General features: G+C 40.2%; 2 protein-coding genes across 3 annotated transcripts; both read left to right on the top strand.

The window, feature by feature from the left end:
* The first annotated feature begins 1,980 nt into the window (after nucleotides 1-1,980).
* On the top strand, nucleotides 1,981-19,651 carry LOC308089885 (cell surface A33 antigen-like). 2 transcript variants are annotated; one of them, XM_080434835.1, is made up of 7 exons: nucleotides 1,981-2,080; nucleotides 3,309-3,466; nucleotides 17,495-17,711; nucleotides 17,899-18,192; nucleotides 18,372-18,453; nucleotides 18,699-18,726; nucleotides 18,837-19,651. In XM_080434835.1, exons 1-7 carry the CDS (start codon nucleotides 2,008-2,010, stop codon nucleotides 18,930-18,932), a joined length of 948 nt encoding a protein of 315 aa, XP_080290961.1. In that variant the 5' UTR covers nucleotides 1,981-2,007; the 3' UTR covers nucleotides 18,933-19,651. The 2 variants fall into 2 exon arrangements, with proteins under 2 accessions (XP_080290961.1, XP_080290960.1); XM_080434834.1 differs by having other exon boundaries at nucleotides 18,834-19,651.
* LOC308089886 (calpain small subunit 1-like) lies at nucleotides 7,234-12,467 on the top strand. Its single transcript, XM_080434836.1, has 8 exons — nucleotides 7,234-7,320; nucleotides 7,431-7,488; nucleotides 7,712-7,776; nucleotides 8,837-8,905; nucleotides 9,952-10,030; nucleotides 11,292-11,408; nucleotides 11,518-11,576; nucleotides 11,822-12,467. Exons 2-8 carry the CDS (start codon nucleotides 7,434-7,436, stop codon nucleotides 11,846-11,848), a joined length of 471 nt encoding a protein of 156 aa, XP_080290962.1. The 5' UTR covers nucleotides 7,234-7,320; nucleotides 7,431-7,433; the 3' UTR covers nucleotides 11,849-12,467.
* Nucleotides 19,652-27,608: the final 7,957 nt, after the last annotated feature.

The raw sequence follows: 27,608 nt of genomic DNA, 5'->3' as shown, positions 1-27,608 counted from the left end.
TTTGAAAACCAAGCGCTTGGTGGTATAGGTTCTTGAACTGAGTTGTTGGTTTGACTGGAGTAACCAAGAGGGATTTGTGGCGCCATCTATAGTTTTTTTTTGGCTATTGTGTTTTTGGGAGTTGCCTGTACATAATCTGTGAAGACAGAGGTGTCATTCTTTAAAACATTGCAGGGTTCTCTTTTGGTACTGTCCCACTAGTGTGGTTAACGGTTTGAGTTTGTTTATTTTGTTTAGTGTCTTGTAAGCCATATATAATACATACCTGGGTATTTTTGGTTAAACAGTAGGCCTGTTTTTATTTTATTTTATTTTCACTTGAAGGTTACTATAATATATTGCTGTGCTTATTCTAAACTGTACTCATTTTGGTTGCCTAAATTGTGATCAAGTTTTCATGGCTGGTCACTCAGATTCATTTCATAACACTCATTTGATCTTATAAATAAATAGTTAAAGTAATACTAGGTAACTTTTTCAACAAAACTAAAGTTAAATTGTATATCTTTTGTGAGTGGCAAATGTTTCACAAAATGAACTGATTTTCTGTTTCTCTACTCATACTGTTTGTAGCCTGTCCCCTTAACTCATTGAGTGCCATTAACGTGTTTCACGTGTTTTTACCGCTATGGCGCAACGTGCCAATGACGTTTTTTATTTTTTGAAAAACATGTTCAGAACCCAAGATATCATTATCTGAAGATTTGCAGCTCCATCCACTCCTTGTTTAACGTATAACTGAAAAAGGCTGTATCTCGCTTCCTAAGCACTTATTCTTTACTTTGAAAAAAACTCTGGCACTGGGACAACATAATATAGAAATAATTATTGTTTATTCGTTTTTGTTCTTTTACATACTCATAGGTAGTACAATTGAGTGCCAGAATTGCCAAACGTTTAAAAAATAAAATAAAAAATCTGGCACTCAATGAGTTAAGATGGGGGGGGGGGGTGTGTGTGTCCATTATCCCCGACACAGCTGGGACTTGATTTGTTTGCTCCCTATTTTAACCTGCCTATGTCTGCACTCCTCATACCTGATGAAGACCCGAAGGGGTCGAAACGTTGTATGCTGTGAAACTTAAATAAAATTGTGGTCGCTGGAGCGTCAACAGTGTGCGGACTTCCTCTTCTTTCTATGGTGTGTATTTTTGAGTCCAGCACCTGCAAATCTTTATGGAGATGTACGTGCATCCCTTTTTGTTCACTTGTTACAGTTACACTTGAGCTTTTAAATTATCACACGCATTTACATAATTCATACAAAGTTGTAAATCCTAGGAAAAACTGCATCACCTTTTAATATAAAACTATAACCTACTTATTCCTCAGTTTAAAGAAGGTTAATGAGGCTTACCAGGTCTAACGTACAGACCCAGCAAAGAAATAAATCCATATATTCAATGTTTTCTTTTTAATTTTGTCTTAGACTAAAATGCAAGTTATTCAGAGGGTTAAGCTTTCAGTCAGTTGGTGGAAACACCACAACATTCTCAAATCGAATATTGCTACACATTTTTTAAGGTAGGGCAACAGATGGGGACAATCTGTTTTAATACTACAGTAGTACTGATCTAAACTACAATATCAGATTATTTTTTTAGTTTTGAAAAGGTGACCCTTCAGCTAGCAGAATGGAATTGCACAGTGATGACATCCTCAGTGGAGGAAGCTGCTAGAAGTACACTGTATTTCCAGTAATTCTAGTGTAATATTAGCTTATAAATATTTTTTAAATATATAGCATTCAGATATATTTGCAATGCGGTGGAAGCCCATTTCATAAAATAAAAACCTTTTTCAAATGACGTTCCTCTGTTTGGACAAAATCTCTAGGAATAATATAGAAGAATGTGGTCTCATTCTGTAACAATGTTACAGCGATACCAGGACAATGTGAATACTTTTGAATGAGCTTTCTGTTCTGTACCCATGACGAGCCATGACTTCAGTTGATGGATGTTGCGCAAGTTTCCTGTTCTGCTTTCTGTTCTGTACCCATGAGCCATGACTTCAGTTGATGGATGTCACGTCACCATGAAGATCAAAGTCCTAATCGGTCTGCTTCTTTCACTAAAAGGTATGAGAGAATTAAATACAGCAGTGGCATATTTTGTCTTGTGACAAAAGGTCATTTGCCTTACGAAAGAGAAATTAGGGAGTTATTTAGATCATTATATCACAAAATAATACATTATATCCAATAATTAAAATACATTTATATTTCTTTGTGTGCATTGCTGCCATTGTCTTTTCTGATATTGTGCAGATGTTGGCAGGGTGGGATGTGTGGAGGGATATAGATAAAAAATATGTTTTTTATGTATTTTATTATTTTAATTAAAGGTAGGGTAAGTGATATTTTTTGGTTAAAACAAAAAGTATTTTGTTAAAAGGTTAAAATTCTATATTCTGATAGTAATCATTGCTATAGAGTGTTTGTTCAGTAACAGATGTCTCCCTGTCTCTCCAGCTCTTTAATAAACAGAAAATACATTTTTCGGTAGGTGTCAAAATCTCAGCCAATCAGGAGAAAGTACCCATTTTTAAGCTTAATTTGTATAGTGTTCCAGTTAAAAATTTGTCTGCTCATTTCTTAGTGTCATCACTTCCAATTTCACTTGTTTAATCTATATCCTGATTGAGTTCTCTGTCCTGGTTGGATAAAATTGGAAATGAAACTACAAAAAAAAAAAAAAAAACTACAAAATACATTTTCTGTTTTATAAAGAGCTGGAGAGACATGGAGACTCTTTATATGGACAGGACACTCTATAGTAACGAGCACTATCAGAACATAGACCCATTTTGCAATTATTTGAATAATTGCAAATCACTTACCCTACCTTTAAGATAACACTTGTGTGTGTGGGGAGGGGGGGAGAGGGTGAAAAAAAGACTTTGTTGGGAAAACAAACTATAAGCAAGTAAGATAAAATTGAAACCAAGTCAACAAGATGGCTTATTATAATATTGTAGTATCACATTGTTACAGTATAGCTTTTTCAACCTGAAATTTGTTCTTGTCCGAGACCAGTGCCATGTCATCCGCGAACTACTGCTACTACTACTAATAATAATGATGATAATAATAATGTTCTCTCTACCTGACTACTTACAGTATAGATATAAATAAAGGAATAAGTATCATGCACATTCTCTCACCATTAAAATGGGCATATTAATAGACTTAGAGACTGGCCTATATATGGTGTGTCTCTGCACTTATGTTGGTGCAGTCTTATGACACTTTGCATATATGAAACTTAGAATTGTGTTTACCTCTGTTTCCCTTTATGTTACCACAGTGGCCGGGGCTCTTCAAGTAACAATTCCTCAAAAAGCTTATGAGTTTGCCACAGGAGACAACATCACCCTGCCCTGCACTTTCAAGCCCAAGACACCCCGCAACCCTCTCGTTATTGTCACTTGGACTGCTGAGGGCGACAGACCTGGAGGTCATGGGGTGTGTGTGTGTGTGTGAGAGATATTGATTGGTTGAAGTTTGGATTCAAGCAAACAGCAACATGCATCAGAATACTGGAGAGAGAGAAATTTAGATACTGTATAGTTAGTCAGAGTATGCAAGATACAGTATATAACTAGACGCGTCGCAATTCTGGGAAATTGCAAAGTGTGGTTGCGCCGACGCCGGTCGTGGGTCACGGCCGCCGGGACTCGAGGAATACGACTGGAGGAATACCGTCGGAGGCCGCGCGACGTGCGATTCCAATTCGGTGCCGATCGGATCCCGCGTTCGTGACGCGTGCCGTTTTGATTTGAGGAAATAGGCCCCTCCCACTAAATAAACAGGCCCCTCCCACAAATGTAGCGGGGCAATTATATAGTCACGTCACTCCTTAGATCACTCGCCTTTCATTTTGAGAGGATTGATCCCCTCAAAAATCTGTTTTTGCATCAAACGGTTACGTTGTGCGCATTTGTGGCGCCCCCTATGGATCAAAGTGGAAATGCTTTTGGAGATTCATTGAGTAAACCACCCTTGACATGTGATTCAAATTTGAGATTGACCGGACGTTTCGTTCGTGATTTTTGGCATTTTTGGTAAAACGGGCCCCTCCCACTAACTTTGGAAGCCAATTACGGACGAACGGTAAGTACTATCGTTTGGATATGTTTATCGCATGGGTCCATAGATCATGTGTACCGATTTTTGTGAAATTTGGATACAATATGTGGGAGGAGGAGCTAAAAGTGTGTTTTGAAGAAAATTCAAAATGGCGGAAAATCTATCCAGACGCAAATGGGCGTGGATTTTTTCATTCTACGACCTACGGTTCATAAGTTCCAAAAAGTCAAGTGGGCTGTTATAGCGCCACCATGTGGCCGACTGGTGTAATTATTTTATTGATAATTTGGCAATAAACTATGAACCTCCCCTCCAAGTTTTTTAACTCTAGCCTTTACGGTTTATGAGAAAAAAATACTTGACTTTGAGTTTTTTCATTTTCCCATTAAAGTGGATGGGGAAATGTAATGCACTAATAAATCAATATCAATTAAACTATGTAACCAATCTCTTAGCAAAATACAAGCAGTCCATTCCCGGTGAAGCCGGTCATTTTGACATATGGCACGAAATTGGGGAAATAAACTGTGGGAGAAATAGCGAATAAGAAAAAAGTTTATCTAGAAGAATAAAGTGGGAAGAGTACTATAGTCTACCACACTAACTAGAAAAGTGAGCTTCTTGGAGCACAGGTCTCCGCCAGGCCGGGTTGCCTGCCCAGGGCCCGCAAATGTGGAAGGCAGTCAATTGGAATGAGATGTGAAAAATCTGACTCCAGAGATGATGTGTACCAATTTGTGAGTTTTGGACACAATCAATGAGCAAAAGAAGTGTTTTGAAGAAAACACAAAATGGTGGAAAATATACCGTAATCTGGCACAAATTGGACCTATTAGCTTATGTTGTGTCATGATCCAAGGAATCCATTGAAAAAATGTTGATTGTACGACCAACAGATCAAGATTAATAGGCCAAAATATGAAGTGGCGATTTGACAAATGTGGGGTAATTCATTGGCCTAGTGGGAATGTACTGTACGTGCAAAGTTTCGTAGCAATCGGTCACTGCATTCATGATTTGTGGCATGTTGTGCAAAAGGGGCCAGCCCCGCAAACTTTGGAAGCCAATGGTAGCCAATCAGAATGTAATATGAGAAATCTGATGTTTGGACAAAATCGGAGTAGTAGCAAAAAGTTTTTTTTGCAAAATCTTCCTCATGGTGACGCTATAACCGGCCGATTTGAAGAATTTGGGGCAAAGGTTCTTCATTCTCACGGACAGACGGACGTAGGTGAAAGCTTAGTCTCCGGCCTTCGGTCGTCCGGTCTGGCGGAGAGAACAATTATATATACGATAAGATAAGGCTGAACGATTGATCGTTTTCAAACCGAAATCGCGATTTGAAACCACGCGATTAGCTAATCGCAAAGGCCGCGATTTCTTTATTTTATCATAATAAATAATTTTTATATTAATATTAATCCCAGAGCACCGGTGGGACTTTTCTCCTTCTCTCCAGAGTGGCTGCCTCTCTCTACACAGGGAGCGAGAGGGCAGCGAGAGGGCAGCGAGCCCCCCCCCACCCTCTCTCTCTCGCTCTGTCCCTCTCATAGAATTAGGTCCCTCTCCGTCGGCTACGAGTATTTTAAGTTTGTTGAACGGCCGTGTTGCGCAAGTCCCCGATGCTGCGCGTAGCGGTAAAACATTATTTTTGGTGCGACACAAGTAGTGTAGTAGTAGTAGTGTTGCAGTTGCTCCTATCTATGTTTGTTTCTGTAAGTGTAACTTATATTTTTCCCATCATTATTAAACTATTACTGTTGGATGCTGTGATCCAATGTAAACAATACGATGGAAAGCACTTCCTGGTCAGTGTTGCCAGGTTTTGTGAGAGAAATAAGCAACCCTGTCTATGAAAACAAGCCCAAAAGAAGCGACTATGAACTGTATCTTTGTCACTTATATACAGTGGTGGAAAAAGTACTCAAATGTTGTACTTAAGTACTGCAATGTAGAAGTACTCTGTTACAAGTAAAAGTCCCAAATTAAAAATGTACTTGAATAAAAGTACAACAGTATTGGTATCAAAATGTACTTAAAGTACCAAAAGTAAAAGTACTAATGTTTGAAAATAGCAGATCTACAAGCTCACAACGCGTCGCATCGCGGCACGTTGTGAGCTTGTAGATCAGCTATTTTCAAATAACCTAGGTATAAAATAGGGCTAAAGTGGTTAATGTAGGTTTTATAATATAATTTATATCTGCAAAGTAACTAGTCACTAAAGTCAGTTCAAATAATTGTAGTGGAGTAAAAGTACAATATTTGCCTCTGAGATGTAGTGGAGTAGAAGTTAAAGTATTGGAAATTAGAAATACTCAAGTAAAGTACAAATACCTCAAAATTGTACTTAAGTACAGTACATAAGTAAATGTACTTAGTTACTTTCCACCGCTGCGTTATGTATTCTGAGTTTTTCACTTCCAAGGACTAGTAGTACAATGTACAGTAGGAGAGGACTTTGCCTTGTGAGACAAAAAAGTGTTACATTTTAGTTGAATGTTAATCTACATAAGCTAAATACTGGATATCAGTAAATATGCTTCTGGAGCCATAAGGGAAAGACCTAATTTCACTGCAGTGAATTGTTTACACAAAAAGGTAATTATTTGTTTAATTTTATTTTTATTTTTATTTATTGAACTTCATTTCAGAAAAAGCTTATCTTCTTGAGCCATAAGTTAATGACTTAACAAGTTCAATGTTGGGTTGTTTAAAAAAATAAGCTATTAATATTCCAGCTAAATGTTTAAATATATACATGGGGAAAAAAAGTACTAGGAAGATACATGTGGGAAGCAATGAAGCAATTCATATCTTTTAGTTCTCATCCTTATTTATTAGAATCTAGAACAGTAAATAAATGGTATGCCATTTGGTAATGTTCCATTACTTCCAATTACTTTTTAAACGTACACAGTGAATACTAAACTGAAGCTTGACTTTATTTTTAATAAAATTAAAAAATCGCAATCAAATCGCAATATCAGTCAGAAAAATCGCAATTAGATTTTTTTCCCCAAATCGTTCAGCCCTAATTCGTATGTTCCAATGTTAAATGCAAAAAAAAAAAGACAACTTAAATATTGTAATTGTGACAGCCCTAAGTATTTCTCAATGTCTCTGTACTACTGCAGCCTCCACCACGTAGACCGCTTCAATATGCAGAGCAAAATGAGAGCGATGAGGAGAGACAGTTTCGCGGGGTCTTCAAACCGCTTGCTGGAGATGTGAGTGAAATAAATTATACGATATCGCCACCATTTTATATGATTATTCTTAACATTAGCTCAGCCATTTGTCATAAAGTTTGTTGGTTTAAACAATCTTTGTTTTATAGGACATGGAGGTGAGCCCAACTGAGCTGATGAACATCCTGAATAAAATCATCTCCAGACGTAAGACCTGTTTCTATGTTGGTTACTCCGTACAGTACTGTGCCCCTTTAGTCCATCTTTATGTTCTATGTTTTATGTTTCTTTTATGTGAATGTTTGTATATGTTTGTTGAATATTGTGACTTTTGTACTGCTGCTACCCTGGACAGGGCTTTGTAAAAGAGATCTTGTATCTCAATGGGATTTTACCTATATAAACAGAATTCAATTTGTTTGAATTGTAGATGCAGACCTGAAGACCGATGGTTTCAGTATCGAGTCTTGCCGGAGTATGGTTGCAGTCATGGATGTATCCTTTCTATCAGTACAAGAATGTATGTGGTATACAATCTAGTATCAGTTCACTGAAGAAGAACTATATTCATAGCACTTCCCTCAACAAAGTGTTGCAATGTTAAAGAACAGAACAAATGTATAAACAGACACCATTTACAATTCAAAATGTTTTGATTGGTTATCCATATGACTAATGAAGCCCATTAGACCCTCTTTATTTCCTGCCTTCTGCCAGTTCTGACGATAGAGTTGAAAGTGGGTAAGATTTAATCGACATGCCGGTACTCGCACTGCACGTCCGGTGCACTGCGGACATGCCGGTACACGCAGTGCACTTCTGGTTAAACCAGTTAATGCATTGACCACCTAACCACACTATAACTATAACTATTCCCAGGGTGTGTGTGTGTGTGTGTGTGTGTGTGTATTATTGTCTATATACAGTATATATACACGTATATGTCAGTCTGCATTGTGAAGGGATGACAAAATTAGAGGAAATATTGAGGGACTCAATTGGTCTGGGATGATTTTGTAAGTTGCCACCACAACATTTGGCATTGAGCTGGTGGTTCATACATGTTGTAAATCAAATAGAGAACATACACCTCACAAATTCAATAAGAAATTACATGAAATGATTAAAAAAAAGGAAGACCTCAATGGCCACTAAAGCAGTTGGCTCTAGTTAAAATGGTACATTGGTATGGTACATTCCAGAATAGTTGCAAATGATAGCTAATCCCCTTGGCTCTAGTTAAAGCATAGTTTCTATGATACATTCTGGAATAGTTATATATGACGGCAAATAATCTCCTTGGCTGTAGTTTAAAGCATAGTTGCTGTAGTACATTATGGAATGGTTACATATGACAGCTTATCTCCTTGGCTCTAGTTAAAAGCATACTGTAGTTACTATGATACATTCTTGAATAGTTATACAGATGACAGGTGGACAATCCCTTCATTAAATTCCTTGCATCATTAATAAGACATGAGCACACCTTAGGTAAACATAGTATACACAATTAACAATGCCAAAGCCAATATTATAATCCTTAGTGTTGTTTCAGAGTGACAGTACTGGCAAACTTGGATTCCATGAATTCAAACATCTCTGGAACAATATTAAGAAATGGAAGGTAAGTGCTTTGGCCTATTTTGTTTTCCCCTTTGCATCAAGATAATATGAAAACCTTATTTGTGAAGCACAGTAAAATGTCTGTGGTTAATTATCCCCTGTAACTAAGATTGTAGTTACAGAGAATAAGTCGGTACGTCATTATAGCTTTGTAATCTAAGGTGGGCACATTTTACCTATAGGCTTGAAAACTGGTTTCCTTAGGATGTGGTATGTGCCACACCCTTCTACGCTTTAAGACCTGCCTTGGTTTTTGAGTTGCTTGTTCAGCTCACCAATATAATGGATTGGTACCATTTTATTTACATATTCTTAGAAGCTATACAACAATGTTCTCATTTACAGTTTAGGCATTTAGGAGACGCTCTTATCCAGAGAAACTTACACGTGCCAGATCAGATCACTAGTCAACAAATAACAGTGTATGAAACCTAGCATCTGTCTAAAGAACATGCTATCTCTAAATAACACTCTTAGCATTTGTGGTCAAGCAATGAACAAGTACTCAACATACAACTGCATAGTATCTATGAAAAACAAATTTCAGGCAAGAAGGGATATACAAGGAATGAGGAGTGCTAGGGGGTGAGATAGAGTCTGAAGAGGTGAGTTTTCAGATTGTGACAGAAAATGGGGAGTGAGTCTGCAGTTCTAACTGAGTGGGGACAGTCATTCCACACACAGCTTGGGAGCCAGGAGGGAGGAGAGTATAGGACGCTTGGAGCATTGGCCAGGGTGTTTTATGGAAGGTATGGACAGACTTCCGGTGTTATTAGATCGTGTGTGGGAAGGGGTGTAGCAGGGGTGGCTCATGTCCTGAAAGTAAGGGGGTGCCATGCCCTTGATTGCCTTGTAGGTCATCACCACTGTTTTGAATTGCATGCAGGCAGCAACCGGAAGACAGTGAAGGGAATACAAAAGGGGGGAGACGCATTCGAGTACACCAAATTCACCAAACATCCTGCTAGCTAGATTATTCTCCCATTGGTTGCTAGTAGATTGTAAAATATGTTGCTGTTCTGTTACAAACTGTTCTCTGTCTATTAGGGAGTTTACAAGACCTATGACGCAGATGGCTCTGGGATCATTGGTGCAGATGAGCTGCCCGACGCTTTCAGGGCTGCTGGTAAGATATCTTTCTCTTTTTCTTTGTTATAACAGGTGAAATAATTTCAAATATCTTTTAGGTGAATAAGCTTCATAAAGGACAATGAATAGAAAACAAGACTAGGCAAGCCTAGCTCAGCCGTACCCTGTTATTATATGATCTAATCTCTCTTCTTTCTGTTGCCAGAAATGGTAATCTGGAAGTTGAGTCATTCTTTATGAAAATGACTGTTTCAATGTGAATGTGTTCATCTTGCCAATGCCAACTATGAACTAGTACAGGTTTTTCCTGCTTGACTTGACTTCTCCATTGGTGCAGTCACCTGGATAGCTGATTTTATGCTCATTCTATGCAGAGAAAGTGAGAGTGAATCTCTAACATTAAATAATATAGATCTAGAGTCAACAGAGTAGGAAGGGTTGGCTAATTAAACATTATACTGACACCATTGTTGAAAACATAATGCAACATAGGACCAAAGGAATATATTCCAGAACCTTGTCTCTGTTATGTCTCTTTAAAATATGAAATGCTTGCACTGCTGTGGCACAATGGGCAGATGCATATGTTGAGTTTGTCTGGAAGGCAGAACAAGGAAATGTGATACCGGTCTGGCACGTTTCTGGCTGTTTGCAGTGCGAGTGATTGTCAATGTCATGCATGCATGTTTAACCACTTAAACCCTATATAATGTAGGTCCCCCAGTGGTCTGTGCTTGCCCCCCTCTTTTTCCCTATTCACCATATCTCTTTGCCAAAACTAGCTGCTCTACATTTGCCAAATATTCGCCTATAATGACATGCCCAGAACAGGGATGCTAGGGTTCATAATGGTTAAACAGTGGAGGGTCCGGCAAAAAAATCTGTCTACAAACTAATAACATGAATATTATCATTTTACAATCACCTGAGATGGTGATGAACTTGCCTGCTAGAATGTAACTTCAGTGCCGTTTTGTGGTATATTATGCTACAGAAAGTTGTACCGGGCAACATAGGTACTGTTAAGTTTCTGTTTTGTGATGCCATACACGATAGTGGTGTGAGGTGTGAATGGTCTACTTCTGTTATAGACAAGCCCTGTTATAAATTGATTGGCCTTACTGTAAAAATATGGGAATACTAATGAATATGTTTGGTAATGTAGAAAATCTCAATTTAATTCTAACTGTTATTTTATTATTATTTTTTATTATATTTTTCAACTAAGTGAAATGCAGTATGTGTGTGTGGCGAATGTGGTATGATAATTACTGATGTCTGTTCATTCCCTTCCTTAGGTTTCCCCCTCAATGACCAGCTGTTCCAGATGATTATTCGCAGATACAGTGATGAAAATGGGAACATGGATTTTGACAACTACATTGGATGCCTTGTAGGGCTGGACGCTATGTGCCGTAAGTGTCAAAGCTGAAATGGCAAACAAATTAGTTTGATTTCACATTCTGTCTAATCTAATATAATCTATCGAGGAGCAAGTCTTAACCATGCACTTTTCTGATTCAGGTGCTTTCAAAACCTTGGATAAGGACAACAACGGGACTATCAAGGTCAATGTTCAAGAGGTAAGCCAATCAGTTCTGGGATGTGATTCAGGTGCTTTCAAAACCTTGGATAAGGACAACAACGGGACTATCAAGGTCAATGTTCAAGAGGTAAGCCAATCAGTTCTGGGATGTTGTAGATTTGTGTCTGGACTCCTCTGGAGTTTAAACATTTGAAATAACTGTTGTTCATGAATCATGGTGATAGGAACAGTTTGCATCTACATTATAGGTTTACTACATTTGTTTCTGTATTGTTTTTGCAGTGGCTTCAGTTGACCATGTACTCTTGAACACAAGAAGTGACTCCTCTGCTTGTTTAAAAAACACTTTGTCTACACAATGGATTTTGACCATACTAATATCCCACCATGTTTATCAACCAATCCCTTGTGTATGCAGGTTTTTTGTGAATGTGAACACAACATTTCATAGTGCAGAATACGTGTATGGGATGTTTCACTGTCCCAAATGGCTTGGAAAAATAAAACTAATGCTATTGAGAGAGGCAATGACTACAAACCTGCACACGCAATGGAACATTTATCTAATATTTGCTTATTGACGACTTCTGTATATAGCTCTGGGAGTGCCATTGAATATTAGGATGTGGATAAGGGTGGGGGAAGCCTCAATTTTAAGGAGAAAGATCACCAGTTTTATATGGTTAAAAGGAAAAGTCAAGTGGAGGTGGCGGTCATTTGTTTCACTTGCCTTATTATACCCTATTGCGACTCAGTCAATGCAATAACTTTATTGTTTAATCCAATCTCACCAGTGCATCACTATTTGTAAACTCCATTTTTGTTTTGATACCTGAAAGGCACTAACGGTAACGGTGTGGCACTGATTTATGCACAACTGTCAAGGACCATACTGGTGGTAGCTATGTACATGAATGAAACATAAAGCATACTGGATAAGATTATAAGATATGGATAACAACTAGAAGTTCGGGCCTCCCATCTAGCTTGACGTTGTCGCTCTCTGTCCGTGTGTGTCTTTCTCTCTCTCTCGCTCTCTCTGTCTGTGTCTCTGTCTAGCGTGCTCTCTCTCTCGCTCTCTGTTTCTCTTTGTCTCTCGCTCTGTGTGTCTCCCCCCCCCCCCCTGCCAGTGCATTGATTGATTGATTGATGTACTTTATTTAGTAAGACATGAGAACAGTACATGACAGTACATAACAGTACATGGAAGTACAAATTCACAATACAAGGTCTACTAAACTGGAAATCTCATTAAGCACTGAGCTTGTTTAAGATGAGAACCCCATGCACACAAATCATGATGACATATAAGAGACAGACAGATATACACACTACTATACAGAATGTCATACAATCAGTTTACAGGTTACTGGTATGAAGAGTGAAAAATATGTACAAAAGAAGAAAGAGAGAGGGGGGAGGGTAGGGGGGTAGGTTATGTTAGGACTTGGACAGGGGCCATTTTTGAATTGCTGCCTCCTGAAGGTGTATCTTTAGGGCAGTTTTGAAAGTGAGTAGGGTTTTACACTCCTTTACTCCTTTTGGTAGGGCATTCCAAATTTTTGATGAATAGCATGAGAACGAGTTCATTCCCTTTGTTGAGCCAAATCTGGGTTGAACATGATTTGTGGAGCTGCCTCTGGTGTTATGATCATGGACATTAACATTTTGGAAGTATTTTGACAAATACAGGGGGATCCCAATGTTGTGGTGTATCTTGAAGACCAGGCCCATAGCACGTTGCTGTACTCTGTCCTCAACCCTAAGCCATCCAATCCTAGCAAAATGAGCAGGGGTTAGATGGGTTTTGTGATTGAGGCCAAGAAGTAGCCTTACAAGTTTGTTTTGGGATGTTTGGAGCCTTGTTTTTAAGGCCTTGGAGGTGTTGTGATACCATGAAGTGCATGCATAATCATAATGACCTTGTATGAGGGCCCCTGCAAGAATCTTAGAGTATTCTTACTGACTAGACGATCAATCCTCCACAAATAGCCTGTTGTTTGGTTGACCTTTTTGATCACTCTTTCGGCGTTTTTTTTTCGTCAGTGCTGAGAGTTTTCTCAACCTGCAGCCTGTCCCTGTCCGAGACCAGCAGAGCCGAGTCATCTGCGAACAGGAACAGTCTGCAGTCGCAAGCTGAAGACATATCATTCACATATATCAGGAACAGTAAAGGTCCTAGTATACTTCCTTGAGGAACACCACAAGTCACAGGGAGGGGAGGGGACTGGGTGCCGTTTACTTCCACCACTTGCTCCCTCCCTTCCAGGTAGGATCTCATCCAGTTCACCGACGTATCATCAAAACCTATTGCTTTGAGCTTATTGATCATAATTGGGTGATTAACGGTGTCAAAGGCCTTCTGGAGGTCCAGCATGACCATGCCGCAATATTTGCCCTTGTCGACATCTTGTTTGATAGAGTCATTCAAATAGAGAAGGCATGTGTCAGTGGAGTGGTTTGTTCTGAAACCAGATTGGAATTTGTAAATTAGATTGTTCTCGGCAAGGTACTTATTGACCTGTTCATAGACTATTTTTTCCATGACTTTCGAGATGGAGCTAAGAATAGAAATAGGGCGGTAGTTGCCAGGGTCTAATTGGTTTCCTTTTTTGTACAGAGGGGTCACCCTTGCTTTTTTGAAGTCGTTAGGGACCCGTCCCTGTATGATGGAGAGGTTTATTATGCGAGTAATGATTGGAGCAATGGAGGCGGCTGAGTCTTTTAGAAATTTGGCGGGGATGTTGTCGAGTCCTGTGGCTCTGCGTTGTTGAAGTGCACTACATTTTTTAAACACCTCATCTGTTGTCACAGGGGAGAGTTTAAAATCATCTTTGCGTACACCTTGTTTTTCGTAAAATGAGTCAACATACTCTTTACCATGTTTCCCAGAGTGAGGGGGTAGTTTTTCAACCAGTTCTGAGGCCACGGTCGTAAAGAATATGTTGAGGATTTTACTCACTTCCCGTTTGGTTGTAGTGAGAGTGTCATTCACCTTGAGGCTTATGTTTGCAAACCTGGTTTTCAATTTCTTGCTGCAGCCTAGTTGGTTGTTGAGTAGCTTCCAAAGCTCTCGTGGTTTGCTTTGATTTTCCTCAATTTTGTCATCGAGGTAGCTTTTTTATGCTAACGGGAGCATGCCAATTACCTTGTTTCTTAGCATGTTTTTCTCTTTTTCGAGTTTAGCTACGTGGGATTCGAGACCTTTGTTAAAGCATTTGGCGAGTTTGATCCTACCTTTATGAAACTTTTGTTTCTGACTTTTATGGCAGTAAGGATGTCCGAATTCATCCATGGTACCGAGCGGGTTTTGACCCTGATGGTTTTCATGGGAGCCACACTGTCCAAAATTTTAATGAATTTGGTTTTGAAACCAAGCCAAGATTCGTCTACCTGTGTGCTGTTTAGAACGTCGGACCAATCCTGTTCCTCTAGTCTGTGATCTAAGTCCTCACTCTTGTACTTTTTGAGGTCTCTGATCGTGACTGATTTGTGGTAACCGGTCTTAGGTTTACGTTTCTTTCTGGTGCAGAAGATCATGTTATGATCAGATATGCCACAGGTAGAAACACCACTATTGAGGATTTTGTCCTTGTCCGTTGTTAGAATGAGATCTATGGTAGTTTGAGTGGAAACACACAGCCTTGTGGGCTGAGTGATCAGCTGGTGGAGTGAGTGCCGATGACAAAACCCCTTGAATGACTTATACACTGACGCTTCCTTACGGAGCATGTCTGTGTTAAAGTCACCAAGAAGTATCGTCTCTGCATGGTCCACCTTAGCTAAACACTCCTCTAGTCTATCATAGAAATCAGTCTGGTTAGGAGGTCTGTATATGGTACCGACTAGCACAGGTTTAGCATGTTTAAAAATGATCTCGACCCACACAGCTTCTATGTCTGCATCTTTCAGGTCCTCGCGAAGGATGCAGACATTGTCATTATGTACATACATGCATACACCACCCCCATTTCTCCCATTAATGCTCCTATAATTTCTGAAGAATTTGTAGTTTTCAATCTCAATCTCAAAGTCCTTTATCGTATGATCAAGTTTAGTTTCAGAGAAAGTTAAAATGTCAACCTTACCATCATAAAACATCTGCTTGATTTGTGTTAGCTTGTCTCCTACAATTGAGGTGAATCATGTGCAAGCCTACACCAAACGATTTGATCATTTGTTCAATGGAGAGATGTTTGTCCACTGAGAGATCACGTTGGGGAGCAGTATCGGGCGGGGGAGGGGGGTGTTGTGGTGTTAGCGTCCATCAAAGAATCTGTTCCGTCGTGGGCAACCAGCTGTGGGGGTTGGGGGGAGGGTGAGGGGTTGGGGGGGAGGGTGGGGGGTTGGGGGGGGGGGGGATGGGTCGCGGGGGACCCAGCACGGCCTCTGCTCGGACACTGGCCGTGGAAGGAACCGTAGGTTGAAAATGGTGCATCAGGGCCTCTGCTCCGGTGAAAACAGCTAGGTGACTCCTTGGCTCCGCGTCCTCGGCTACGCTGCATCTCCCGGTTGATCGCTGTGGCACGTCGGTGCAAGCGTCCTCGTCGACGGCTGCGGTGGAATCAACGTGGGTGTTTCGGTTGATCATCGGGGTTGATTCGCCTAGTTGAGTTGGCGGGGAGCCATTGATGTTGTCGACGTAGCTAGCTTCGGTAGCAACGTTAGCTGGGCTAGCTCCGGTGATCCGGAAGTTCTTTGTTACAGCCTGGCTTTGTTGTTCCCCGTTGCTAATGGCAACGTTGGCCACAGCTGCTAGCCTGTTAGCTTCAGCCGCAATCCGAGCGGATTGCCTTGTGGTTACTGGGCCAGGGTTTCTGGCAACGTCTCCGGAAAGTAGTAGTATTATGCAGAAACATGTCTTGCGATTTAATCTACCATTCAGGGGTTTGTTTCTTCGCTTCGGGTTGGCTGTGAGGATCGAGTGGTTCGACGCTGTGCCGTAGCCTGGAGGTTTCTTCTCAGATCCAGTAGCTAGGTAGAAGTCACTGTGTGATTCCACCTTTTCTTTCTCGTACAATTCCTTATCCCTCTGGTGTACAATCCATGCGGAGTTGAGGTAGGAATCCATAATCCACAGGATGAGAATAAGGAAAATTACGGGAGGACGCAGTTGGGTTCTCCTCAGAAAGACTAGCCTTTTTGTTTTGTTTTTTCTGGAGAGCTCGCGAGAGAGCGAATGCTGCCGGAAGCACCTGCAGAGCGTAATTCTCGCACCTGATTGGCTTAGCCTGCGTTGCCACTTGCCAGGTCAGTGTTGCCATGTCCAGTTATTGCAAGTGACTTTGAGCGAGCAAGAACGGAGGGCAATTTATAGAGCGGAGGCAAATTCCTAGGCCGGAGTGCTTGTTTCTTTCACGAAACCTGGCAACCCTGAAAAGAGCTGAATCCATCGTGTTAGAGCCTGCGTTAAGACGATGACGTGGGTAATAATATTTTGTTTGGAATGTACATGGCACGAAAATGACGGACATATTAAGCGTGACTGGTGGGAATAGGGACATTACCGCGGTGACTGCAACGACATAATGTTTAAGTACTATTAGACATTTTTGGCTAACGCTAAACGGTGCTAAAGGGTTTCCCCTTCCGGTGTGGTCGCTAATGTGGCGAAATGTTGTTGGACGAAATTAATTATGCTCCAAAGAGGCAAATGTATAGTGAGCAATGAGAAGTAGACAAAACAATGCGTAAATGAAGCGCGCACGTTGTGGCTAGTGTTGTAGTGACATGTGATGTGATGTTGTTGTGTTGATACCGAAACAATGAAGTGGCATCAGGGACACCACCGGAAGGGCTGACTTTTCTCTAATGTAATATTAGCTGTTTACAAGTCATACATTTTACATTCTATGCATCACTTGAAGTGATACCTCTTAGTACCACTACAATTAAATGTAAAATCATAATATGTTGGTCATTATTTAATGTTCTGTTTTTCTTGCTTTTGAACAGTCCTTGATGGTCACCTACTTTTCCAATACGGGTACACTTGATGTGAAACAGAAGTTTGAAGGTCGTGTGGTTTTGGACCATGACATTGCAACAGGGAAGGTCAATCTGAAACTGATGTCCATCACACCAGCAGATAACGGGGTGTATGAGTGTCGAGTCCAGATCCCTGGGGACGATGAGGGCAAGCTGGCTGCCACCACACGGTTGATAGTCCTGGGTAATGGCTCATAATACTCTTCATATCTCTCTCACACTCACACACACACACACACACACACACACACACACACACACACACACACACACATACACACATACATACATACTGTACATACATTTACACCTTGAAAGCACTCAACAAATAGCGTTAATTATTTGAGCATATCAAACGTATTCCTCCTCAGACCCTCCAGATGTTCCCTTGGTATCAATGGATCCACCAGGAGAAGTTGTTGAGGGCAGAAACTTGACTCTGGCCTGTAGCAGTGCCGCTAACCCACCAGTACACAGCTACACCTGGTACAAGAGGACTACTGGACCTCCTGGTTGCAGCTCCATGGTCCAGGTAGGATCAGGACAGGTTCTGGTTCTTGCCTCTGTGAAGCCCTGCCAATCTGGACTGTACTTCTGTCACACCAGGAACTCAGTGGGAGAAATCAACTCTACTGAGGTTCTACTGCAAGTGAACACAGCAGACAGTGAGTAGGCAGAGGAACTCTTTTACCACTCTGTAATCTACTAAGTTAAGTGAATAATGGGGTTTTAGATGTTTTCCCCCCCTATTAATATGTAAAGCCCCAGAAAACCTATGCTGAAATCAATGTTGCTTGATTTCCTCCTTCTTGGATTAAATGAAGAATAAATGGTGTCATTGCAGTTGATGGCCTCATCCTTCGTGTTGTAATGGGAGTCAAGGTGTTGGCAGTGCTGCTGTTTGCTGTAGTGATGTTGTGGCTCTGGTGAGTTTCCTGTCATCAGAACTTTATACAATGACAGTCTAGTCCAAATACTCTATTGAACTATGTCCTGTTCTTGTCTTGTAAAAGTGTATGCATTTGTATTTAAACTCGTTTTTGTGTACCGTTTTTTACTTGCACTTTCATATTAGTTTCAAATGTAAAGTGCATTATAAATCTAATAATAATATTATTAGTAGTTGTTGCTATAGTTATATCTCATTAAAAAAGATTTCATGTTTTTAAAGGAAACAAGACTCTGGCATGGATAAAGCGGTGAGAAGAGCTTATTTTTCTTTAATTGCACATATTTATAATGATGAATTGTGATTTATTGTTGATTATAAAGGTACTTTATATTACATTTTGTTATTTTGTGTCAGGAGGAGAGTCCACATAATGTAAACATCAGTGGAAGCGTTGGTTATAGACGAGGCTTCATCTCCTCTGCTCACCAGGACAACAGGCCTGTGGAAGAATAATCCAACATGTAAAAAAAAAGACCTTCCTGCTGTGCCATTACTGATGGTTCCACAGTCTCCACTTGTCACTAAAGGTGACCGGACTTTTGCCGTGCGGGCCGCTCGGCTGTGGAATTCCCTTCCTGGGGATCTCAGGCAGGCCTTTCAAATGTCTTCTTGAAATTCACTTGATCACACAGCTTTTAATTAACCCATTTAGACTATACCTTTCAAAGCTGGGAACGCCTCTGTGTCATTTTAGTTTTGACTATATCGCTGTTGTCAGGCAGAAACCTTTTATCTCCATATTCTAACTTTTTTTTCATAAATTAACGCCCTACTTGATCATACTACAGCGTCACACAAAAGTATCAAAAGTAGCAGATCCACAATCTCGAAACGCGGTGCAAAGTTGAGCTTGTAGATCTGCTACTTTTTCTATTTTTGATTTTGAATCCAGAAAAGTCACAGTTTTGGACTTATGAGTACAGAGACGATATATAGCATCATTATTATTTATTTATTTTATTCAATTTTTCAGAAAACTTAGGATTTAGAAGGCGTTTTTAGAATCGGCCTCAGGTCTTAATGGGTTAATTGATAAATTGTGTATACTTTGTGTATGTTATTTTATCTTAACCTTGAAAGCTACTATACAAATGAAGTTTTTTCTATTGTTAGTATTCCTTTACATTTAGAATAGATCAGGTGTTTATCAGTGTCTGCTGCCTGGATGCTAAAAACTTCTCATGCTACACTTCTCATGCTACACAACAAAAATGTGGAATGCCCTACCCAAAGGAGTAAAGGAGTGTAAAACCCTACTCACTTTCAAAACTGCCCTAAAGAATCACCTTCAGGAGGCTGCAATTCCTGTCAAAGTCTTAACCTACCCCCCCCCCCTTCCTAAAACTGTCTATTGTACATATTTCTTGTTTTTCATACCAGTAACCTGTAAGCTGATTGTATGACGTTCTGCATAGTAGTGTATATTTGTATGTCTTCTTAAATGTCATCATGATTTGAGTGCACAGGGATCTCATTTTAAATAAGCCAAGTGCTTTTATGAGCGATCCAGTTTAGAGGACCTTGTATTGTGAATTGTACTTCCATGTACTGTTTCCATGTCTTTCTAAATAAAGTATTCAATCAATCAAAAGATCCCATAGGCCAAACTCTGAATCTCCGACGTTTACACAAAAACGTTAAAACAGCTTACATTTGGGGAAGGTGAAACGTCACTGACTGTGCATATGCTAATGGTCAATGCCCGTGTGCAAGTTCAGATCAATTTCTCAACCCATTGAGGAGAAACATGCAGAACAGATAGATTGACTGACAAAGGTTTCCTTAATATATAATAGGATAGGATTAAAAGAGGGCGTGGCAATGTCATGTCACAAAGTACAACATTTTGAAAACGGAAGTTAAACAACATAGACCCAGTCCAGTACATACTTTATATAGAAGTTACAAAAATGTATATGATAATGATTTATTGATAAGCCCTAAGCAGATTTAGAGGAATATCTCATTTTAAATTAACACTAGGAATCGAGGATTATACTGAAAAAATAACTCTACAAACATGAACAATATTCATACAAAAGTTACTGTCACTGATGATCTATATGAGCAATTCAGCATATTACTCTACAACAGTGGGACACAACCTCTTTGCCCTGATCACATTGACAAAAACAATCTTTGCAAGAATAGCCACAATAACTCCCAGCCTGCCCTAACAAATCCAGTAGCCTTGAATTACTGGTTATAAAAGTAAAATGTTTCAATTAAGTATTTTAAGTATTTGCTTGTCTAGAAATGTCTCAGTCAGCAATTTTGTGAAAGATCAAAATTCAATCTGCAAATTGTGAAATTACACTGGACAGAGAGAGGGTGGAGAGAGAGGAAATGAACAGTATAATACTTTTTGGTCCACAAATACTTGTATCCATCTCAAATTAAGACGGATCACTGATTGTCTGCGTGTCTGTGTGCGTCTGCTCTCCTCGTGGAGTGGACATGTGCGTCCGGCCAGGTTAGGTTTCGATTGGGCATATACTTCGTTGCGCACAGTATCGCGTACAGAAAATAGACGATCTATAAGCTCACTGCGACGTAGTTCTGTAGTTGTAGTTGTAGAGGCTCTAGTTCTAACTGCAATGGGGAGTTTGTTCCACAGTTTGGAAGTCTGGGACGTATGGAGCGTTGTCCCGGATGTTTTGGGGAAGGTTCTGACAGTTTCCCTGTGTCCCCTACACACAGACATGCACACACATGAATTTGAGCGTTGTTTACACTTTATAGATTAGATACCTGTAGTTGCTGGAAGTATTGTATATCAGATTATCCTTTGGGGCGGCCATAGCTTAGTGAGTAGAGAGAGGCAGTCTAGTAAGAACGTCAAATGGCACACATGAGTCAATACTAAACAGTAATGATCAAGATGAGTGTAAAATAAATAATATGCAGAGAGTAAAATAAATAAGAATATGCAAAGCTTTAGATACAATAGAAGATGCAAAGAGTAAAATAAATAAGAAGATGCAGAGTGCCAATTAATCAACATGTCCCTTACACGGACAAACGTGTCCGTGGCAGTACTTCTTTTTAATGATTTTGATGACTCGTAAAGTGTCGGGATGACATGCTCATTAATATGTTGCAGGAGATTTGTTGTGTTGGTACCCGTACATGATTGCCTCAGGTGAGGATGCAAGACAAGACAGAAAGCTAGAAGTAATGTTTGCTAATAGCTGCCTTAATTCTTTCATTGTTCCACTGGCATACCTTTACATCATACCACCTACGCATGGTCTAAGACTTTCTCATCAACATCGAGTACTTGTTCACCTGAACGGAAACCACAAGTCTTGAAACTAACAAATGAGTGGGGCAGTGTGAATTAACACAGGATTGACCCTGGCAGCATATCAATGGTACACTTGTGTTACTTGTTAAGCTACCACAATTTTTCAACCACATCTAATGAGACAAGACATCAGTCGAATGAGTTTGGGAACAGACCTCATGAGACAAAAGACATAGTGTACAACACATTATTTTGCATAATTGCAACAATTGTGCAGTAAGTGAAGAAAGGGAAAGACACTTTCTGACAAACCATAAATCATTTGTCTAGACCTTTCCAGCAGACATGGCTGAGACAGATTTCAGTTCCTTTTTCTCTGTTCTCTATGTATTTGTGTACCATACATGGAACTGGATAGAGCTTCCTGTCTGCCTTGGACAGCTGCATCTCAAAAACCAACTGCTTGTCTGCAGGGATGCATTGGGCTACTGACGTAGGCTACTGACGTCAGGTGCACTATATATATATTGGGGCTTTCACCAACTAGTCGACTAGTATAACCACTAGTCGACTCTGTTGGTAGTAGTCGAATAGTTTATTTTTTTTATTTTTTTAATGCCATAGTAATGGCCCATATTACTATTATTATTATCCTCCTGACTTAATTTTTTATCAAAAGGGGGTCAAAAGTACGCCCAATAAAAGCCTATTATTGGGCAATGGGGATCCTTGGAGACGCTGCTGTGGTGCTGTGCTGCTCTGCCAGAAGCGCTTCCCTTAAAACGCCATAAAAATAAGGGCAGGAGGATAATAATAATAGTAATATAGTAGTAGGATGGCATTAAAACAGACTAGTCGACTACTACTTGGTCAAATGAGTCGACTAGTAAAAATCATTAGTTGTGAATGCCCTAATATATATATATATGTATATTTATATGTGTATATGTATGTATGTATATATGTATATATATATGTGTGTACATATATTGATATATATATGTACATATATTGATATATATATATATATATGTACATATATTGATATATATATATTGATATATTATCAATGCATTGCTGTAATGTTTTCACAATTAATTTATAGAACCTAATAAGCGATGTAGTTTGTCTTTGGTAAACACAGTACGCATTTGAAAATTTATGTTTTTTTATGTCTGTGTGTGCGTTTTTCATAACATGGACTTCAGAGGCCATGGGGTGTTCTTCGAGGTTTGTCAGGCTGTTTCAGCTGTTGATCAGACTCGGTTCGTTCTTCTGCTGCCGCCAATACCGTGTTTTGTTTGAAGTTGTTTGAGTTGAAACAAGAACTAAAAAAAGTGGTGGATTATGGATAGGTTTGCGTGCCTGGATGACATATTTCGGCTTTTATGTAGATTAGGGGTCTTCAATGTTTTTTGGGCCAAGGACCCCTTAGCTGATAGAGAGATGAAGCAGGGACCCCTTACTGTATATTCTTATTCTTTAGAATGCTTTCCATTCTGTCATAGAGAAACCTGAATGGCGTGTGCATTGTGGCCTTGCATAGAACTTACAAATTCTGTTCGGCCCGCAAGCCAAACATCGTCATTGAAACTCCTGACTAGACACATAACTTCAACATGCCAGACAACACTGTTCTGTGTGAAAGCCATCAAACCTCAGAATGGTGAAGTAGAGCGGTGTGTTCTTCACAGCTTTCATGACATCTGACAATTCAGCAATAATGTATTTGGCAAAGTTACGAGTTGTGTAGTATGCAGTTTAATCTGTAACCTGTGTAGCATGCAGGGCCTCCATCAGGTGCACACATAGGAGCCAACCAGTGCTCGAGCACCTGCCTGTTTGCATTCATAGGAGAAATTGCCCTTCTCTTATTTAAATATCGGTCTTGATGAACCACAATTGCTCTCCACCCTGCTCTCATTCAATACAATGTAGGTTAGGCCACTTTGCTTTCCCAAGTCTGAAAACGTTTTAGTTGAGCATGGCCGTTTCCATGTTTCTAGTTAAAACCAGAGTATTGAAAGGCACGAAAATAGCAAAAGATGTTGTCAGCACTCGCTACGACTTCACCGTTCACACTTCACAGTAGCCTACTGCCTGCGTACAGCTAGTCTCTACAAGTGGTTTGTGAGTACTGTGAGTGACAAACATTAGATTACAATATTACTCACCTAAACAAAGACTGGGATTTCAATTATTGGACTTATCTTATGTGGATATGTGCACTAACTGGGCCACAACAAATTTGAAAACCAAGCGCTTGGTGGTGTACTGTAGGTTCTTGAACTGAGTTGTTGGGTTGACTGGAGTAACCAAGAGGGGTTTGTGGCCTCATCAATAGTTTTTTTTTGGCTTCTGTGTTTTTGGGAGTTGCCTGTACATAATCTGTGAAGACAGAGGTGTCATTCTTTAAAACATTGCAAGGTTCTCTTTTGGTACTGTCCCACTAGTGGGGTAAACGGTATGAGTTCGTGGTTTCTTTTGTTTAGTGTCTTGTGAGCCAAAATACATACCCAGTATTTTTGGTTAAACAATAGGCCTGTTTTCATTTTATTTTATTTTCACTTGAAGGTTACTATATTGCTGTGCTTTTCTAAACTGTACTCATTTTGGTTGCCGAAATTGTGATAAGGTTTGATTGATGGGAAGTTTTATGGCTGGTCACTCAGATTAATTTCATAACACTCATTTGATCTTATAAATAAATAGTCAAGTAATTTGCACCAGAGCAAGTTTAAAATAAAGCAGTGATCTAAACCTTTGGTTTGGGACACACACCTAGCCTATGAATTGAATACCAAGGCCCTCATTGGAAACAAGTCCGCAAGGACTTTTATGAACGGACCTGTTAGACAAAGTATTTTAAATGTAACTGTGCTGTAACTGTGCACACACACACACACACACACACACACACACACATACTAATTTCCCCCTCTATCTCATGCTCACACACATTCAGTCAAATAATAAAATATTGTTTGATACTCCTACATAAAGTGTTTCCCTGTGTAATCTGTTCAGGGGGTCTTCATATACATTCTTGCAATAAGGATCTGGGGAAGCACAGGAAAACAGGTAGTGAAGTAGTATTTCCACAGTGGAGGCACAGCGCTGGTTAATTTTGTTCATTACATCACTACAAATCACAAGCACCGGCACCACTGTGACAGTAAGTTTATGTTTAATGATGAATACTGGTAAGCCAGCACAGCAGCACTGGTGGTGAAAGCAGACAAATCTGCGCACTATTACATTCTGTATTTTGCCCGTTTTCAAATTTGGAGAACGTAAGAATAACCTTAGGTCTACAACAATAATACATTTAAATGTAAAGCATTAACCTTTATTCATTTCCATATAATTTTTGCCAAAGCAACTGGGAGCCAATGGAGAGGGGCACTAGGGCCGCAGGTTGCCTATCCCTGTTCTATAGACTAGACCATACCCGTAGGGGGATATGAGCACCCAAAGTGTGCAGTTTGGGTTATGCGGTGAGAACAGACAGTTTATCAGGGATCGAAAGTGAGTGTGTACTGTGTAGTGCAGTGGTTCTCAAACTTTTTCATGGCAAGGACCCCCAAATTGACACTTGTTAGCCCGCGGACCCCCATTTGAAAAGATATGCGAGGGACCCCCATAAGAGAAGATTTGTTTACGGCTGTAGCAGTGAATCTCAACCATTTTAATTTCAAGGACCCCCAGTTAATGGCATGTCTATCCCTTGGACCCCAGTTTATATGGTAAAATGTATGTTAATTTAACTGTGTGTACAAATGGAACCAAATGGACCCGTTAGAGTCCATTTGGTTCCATTTGTACACTGTCAGAGTTACAGACCCATAAGGGTCCATTTGGTGCCTAATCTATCATTTAGCTGGGGACCCCCTGGAACTCCCTCAAGGACCCCTGGGGGTCCCCGGACCCCACTTTGAGAACCAATGGTGTAGTGTGTACACACACACGCACATCCCGTCGTGGAGGAACAGAACACCCACAAACACCCGCGCATCTAAAGATGTAACAGGCGGAGCCGTTCCCCGTGGCCAACACACACACGCGCGTGCGAGCCGTCGCGAGCGCGCACAAACAAACACACACACACACACACACACACACACACCACGGTACAGCCTCATGTGGCCCGTGGCCCGTCGCGAACACACACACACGGGCGTCGCGCAAACACAAATAATGTACATTGTGACACGTGGCTCCCCAACGTGCATGCGCACGTGCGTGTCCACGCATACACGGCCGCGGACCGAAGTTGTGGTGCGATCATCTCCCCCCCACCCACACACACACCACGGAGGCAGCCACGAAATGTGGCTTTCTGGCGAGAGTGGGTGTGGTCTATGGTGTAGAAGCACGGTGTTGCCATGTTGTTCTATTGTAAGCGGTTTAGGGGCCATATTGGTGGTAGTGTGTTTTGGCGTTGGTTGTGAAAGTGCAGGTGGGTGTGGGGACGCGTTGTGAGCTTGTCGATCGGCTGTTTTCCAAGAGGCAAGGTATATGTGTGAAAGCGCTGCGTTTGGCCTTCTTTTCATAGACCTTGTTGCTTGTAGGGTTCGTATCGTTTGGCCTTGTTTTCATAGACCTTGCTGCTTGTTTGGCCTTCTTTTCATAGACCTTGTTGCTTGTAGGGTTGGTTTCGTTTGGCCTTGTTTTCATAGACCTTGCTGCTTGTTTCGCGCGCGAAACCTGGCAACGACACATGCGCAGTTTGGGGCACAGACGACCCAAGACACCAAGACACCAAGACAGACCGACAGAGCTTACTCAAATTATTTCGCGCGCGAAACCTGGCAACGACACATGCGCAGTTTGGGGCACAGACGACCCAAGACACCAAGACACCAAGACAGACCGACAGAGCTTACTCAAATTATATGTAGGATATGTAGGATATGTAGGATATGACCTTCCCCAAAACATAGGCCGAGTGGCCAAGCCTCGCTTTTGGATCAGTCCCAGAAACCTTGGGCTTGAACCACCTGTGGGTGCCGATATCAAGGACATAAAGAAGTTATTCTTCCCAATTATGGACCCCACCCCCAGAGTACACAGTGTCTCCCACTGCCACAGCAGTAAAATGATGGGGACTCTATAATAATAATAATTTAGGTTCATGCAAACCTAATGTAAGCCCTATTGTGTCAGGAGGCACAGATGTTTTTTTTTTAATATCTTAACCCAGTTAGAGACGAGAGATTTTAATTAACCAAGGCCATTGTGGTAGAAACTGTCACTTTATCTTCAAGAAATACAGGCACATACAATATGTAATATGGCTGGTAAAATAATTCTTCGGCATGTGGTACTCAACTGATGTCATGCTGAAATTGAAACCTATTACAAATGCAACACTTAATTGCAATGAATTCAGAGCTTTTAAACTATCACACGCATTTGTAAATCATACAAAGTTGTAAATCCTAGGAAAAACTGCATCACCTTTTAATATAAAACTATAACCTACTTATTCCTCAGTTTAAAAAAAGTTAATGAGGCTTACCAGATCTAACGTACAGACCCAGCAAAGAAATAAATTCATATATTCCAAAATATATATTCCTTAGACTAAAATTCAAGTTATTCAGAGGGTTAAGCTTTCAGTTAGTTGGTGGAGACACCACAACATTCTCAAATCGAATATTGCTACACATTTTTGAAGGTAGGGCAACAGATGGGGACTTGTCTGATATTTGAATACTAGTATAGATCTAAACGACAATATCAGATAATTTTATATATATATATATATATATATATATATATATATATATATATATATATATATATTATATATATATATATATATATATATATATATATATATATATATATATATACTTGGATGGAAGTGCAGTGATGAC

This window comes from Gymnoscopelus braueri, assembly GCF_963280865.1.
Source record: "Gymnoscopelus braueri genome assembly, chromosome: 8".
NCBI lineage: Eukaryota > Metazoa > Chordata > Actinopteri > Myctophiformes > Myctophidae > Gymnoscopelus > Gymnoscopelus braueri.
The sequence above is the reverse complement of the archived record's forward strand: the minus strand, read 5'-3'. Positions and strand labels throughout refer to the sequence as shown.

Bases quoted from the DNA above. Each gene is read 5' to 3' on its own strand.
- LOC308089885 (XM_080434834.1), top strand. From the start codon at position 2,008: ATGACTTCAGTTGATGGATGTCACGTCACCATGAAGATCAAAGTCCTA. The intron at 3,467-17,494 runs GTGTGTGTGTGT...GCTTTTGAACAG, and splicing joins ACAGACCTGGAGGTCATGGG to TCCTTGATGGTCACCTACTT. The intron at 17,712-17,898 runs GTAATGGCTCAT...ATTCCTCCTCAG, and splicing joins CACACGGTTGATAGTCCTGG to ACCCTCCAGATGTTCCCTTG.
- LOC308089886 (XM_080434836.1), top strand. From the start codon at position 7,434: ATGGAGGTGAGCCCAACTGAGCTGATGAACATCCTGAATAAAATCATC. The intron at 8,906-9,951 runs GTAAGTGCTTTG...TCTGTCTATTAG, and splicing joins ACAATATTAAGAAATGGAAG to GGAGTTTACAAGACCTATGA. The intron at 11,577-11,821 runs GTAAGCCAATCA...TTGTTTTTGCAG, and splicing joins TCAAGGTCAATGTTCAAGAG to TGGCTTCAGTTGACCATGTA.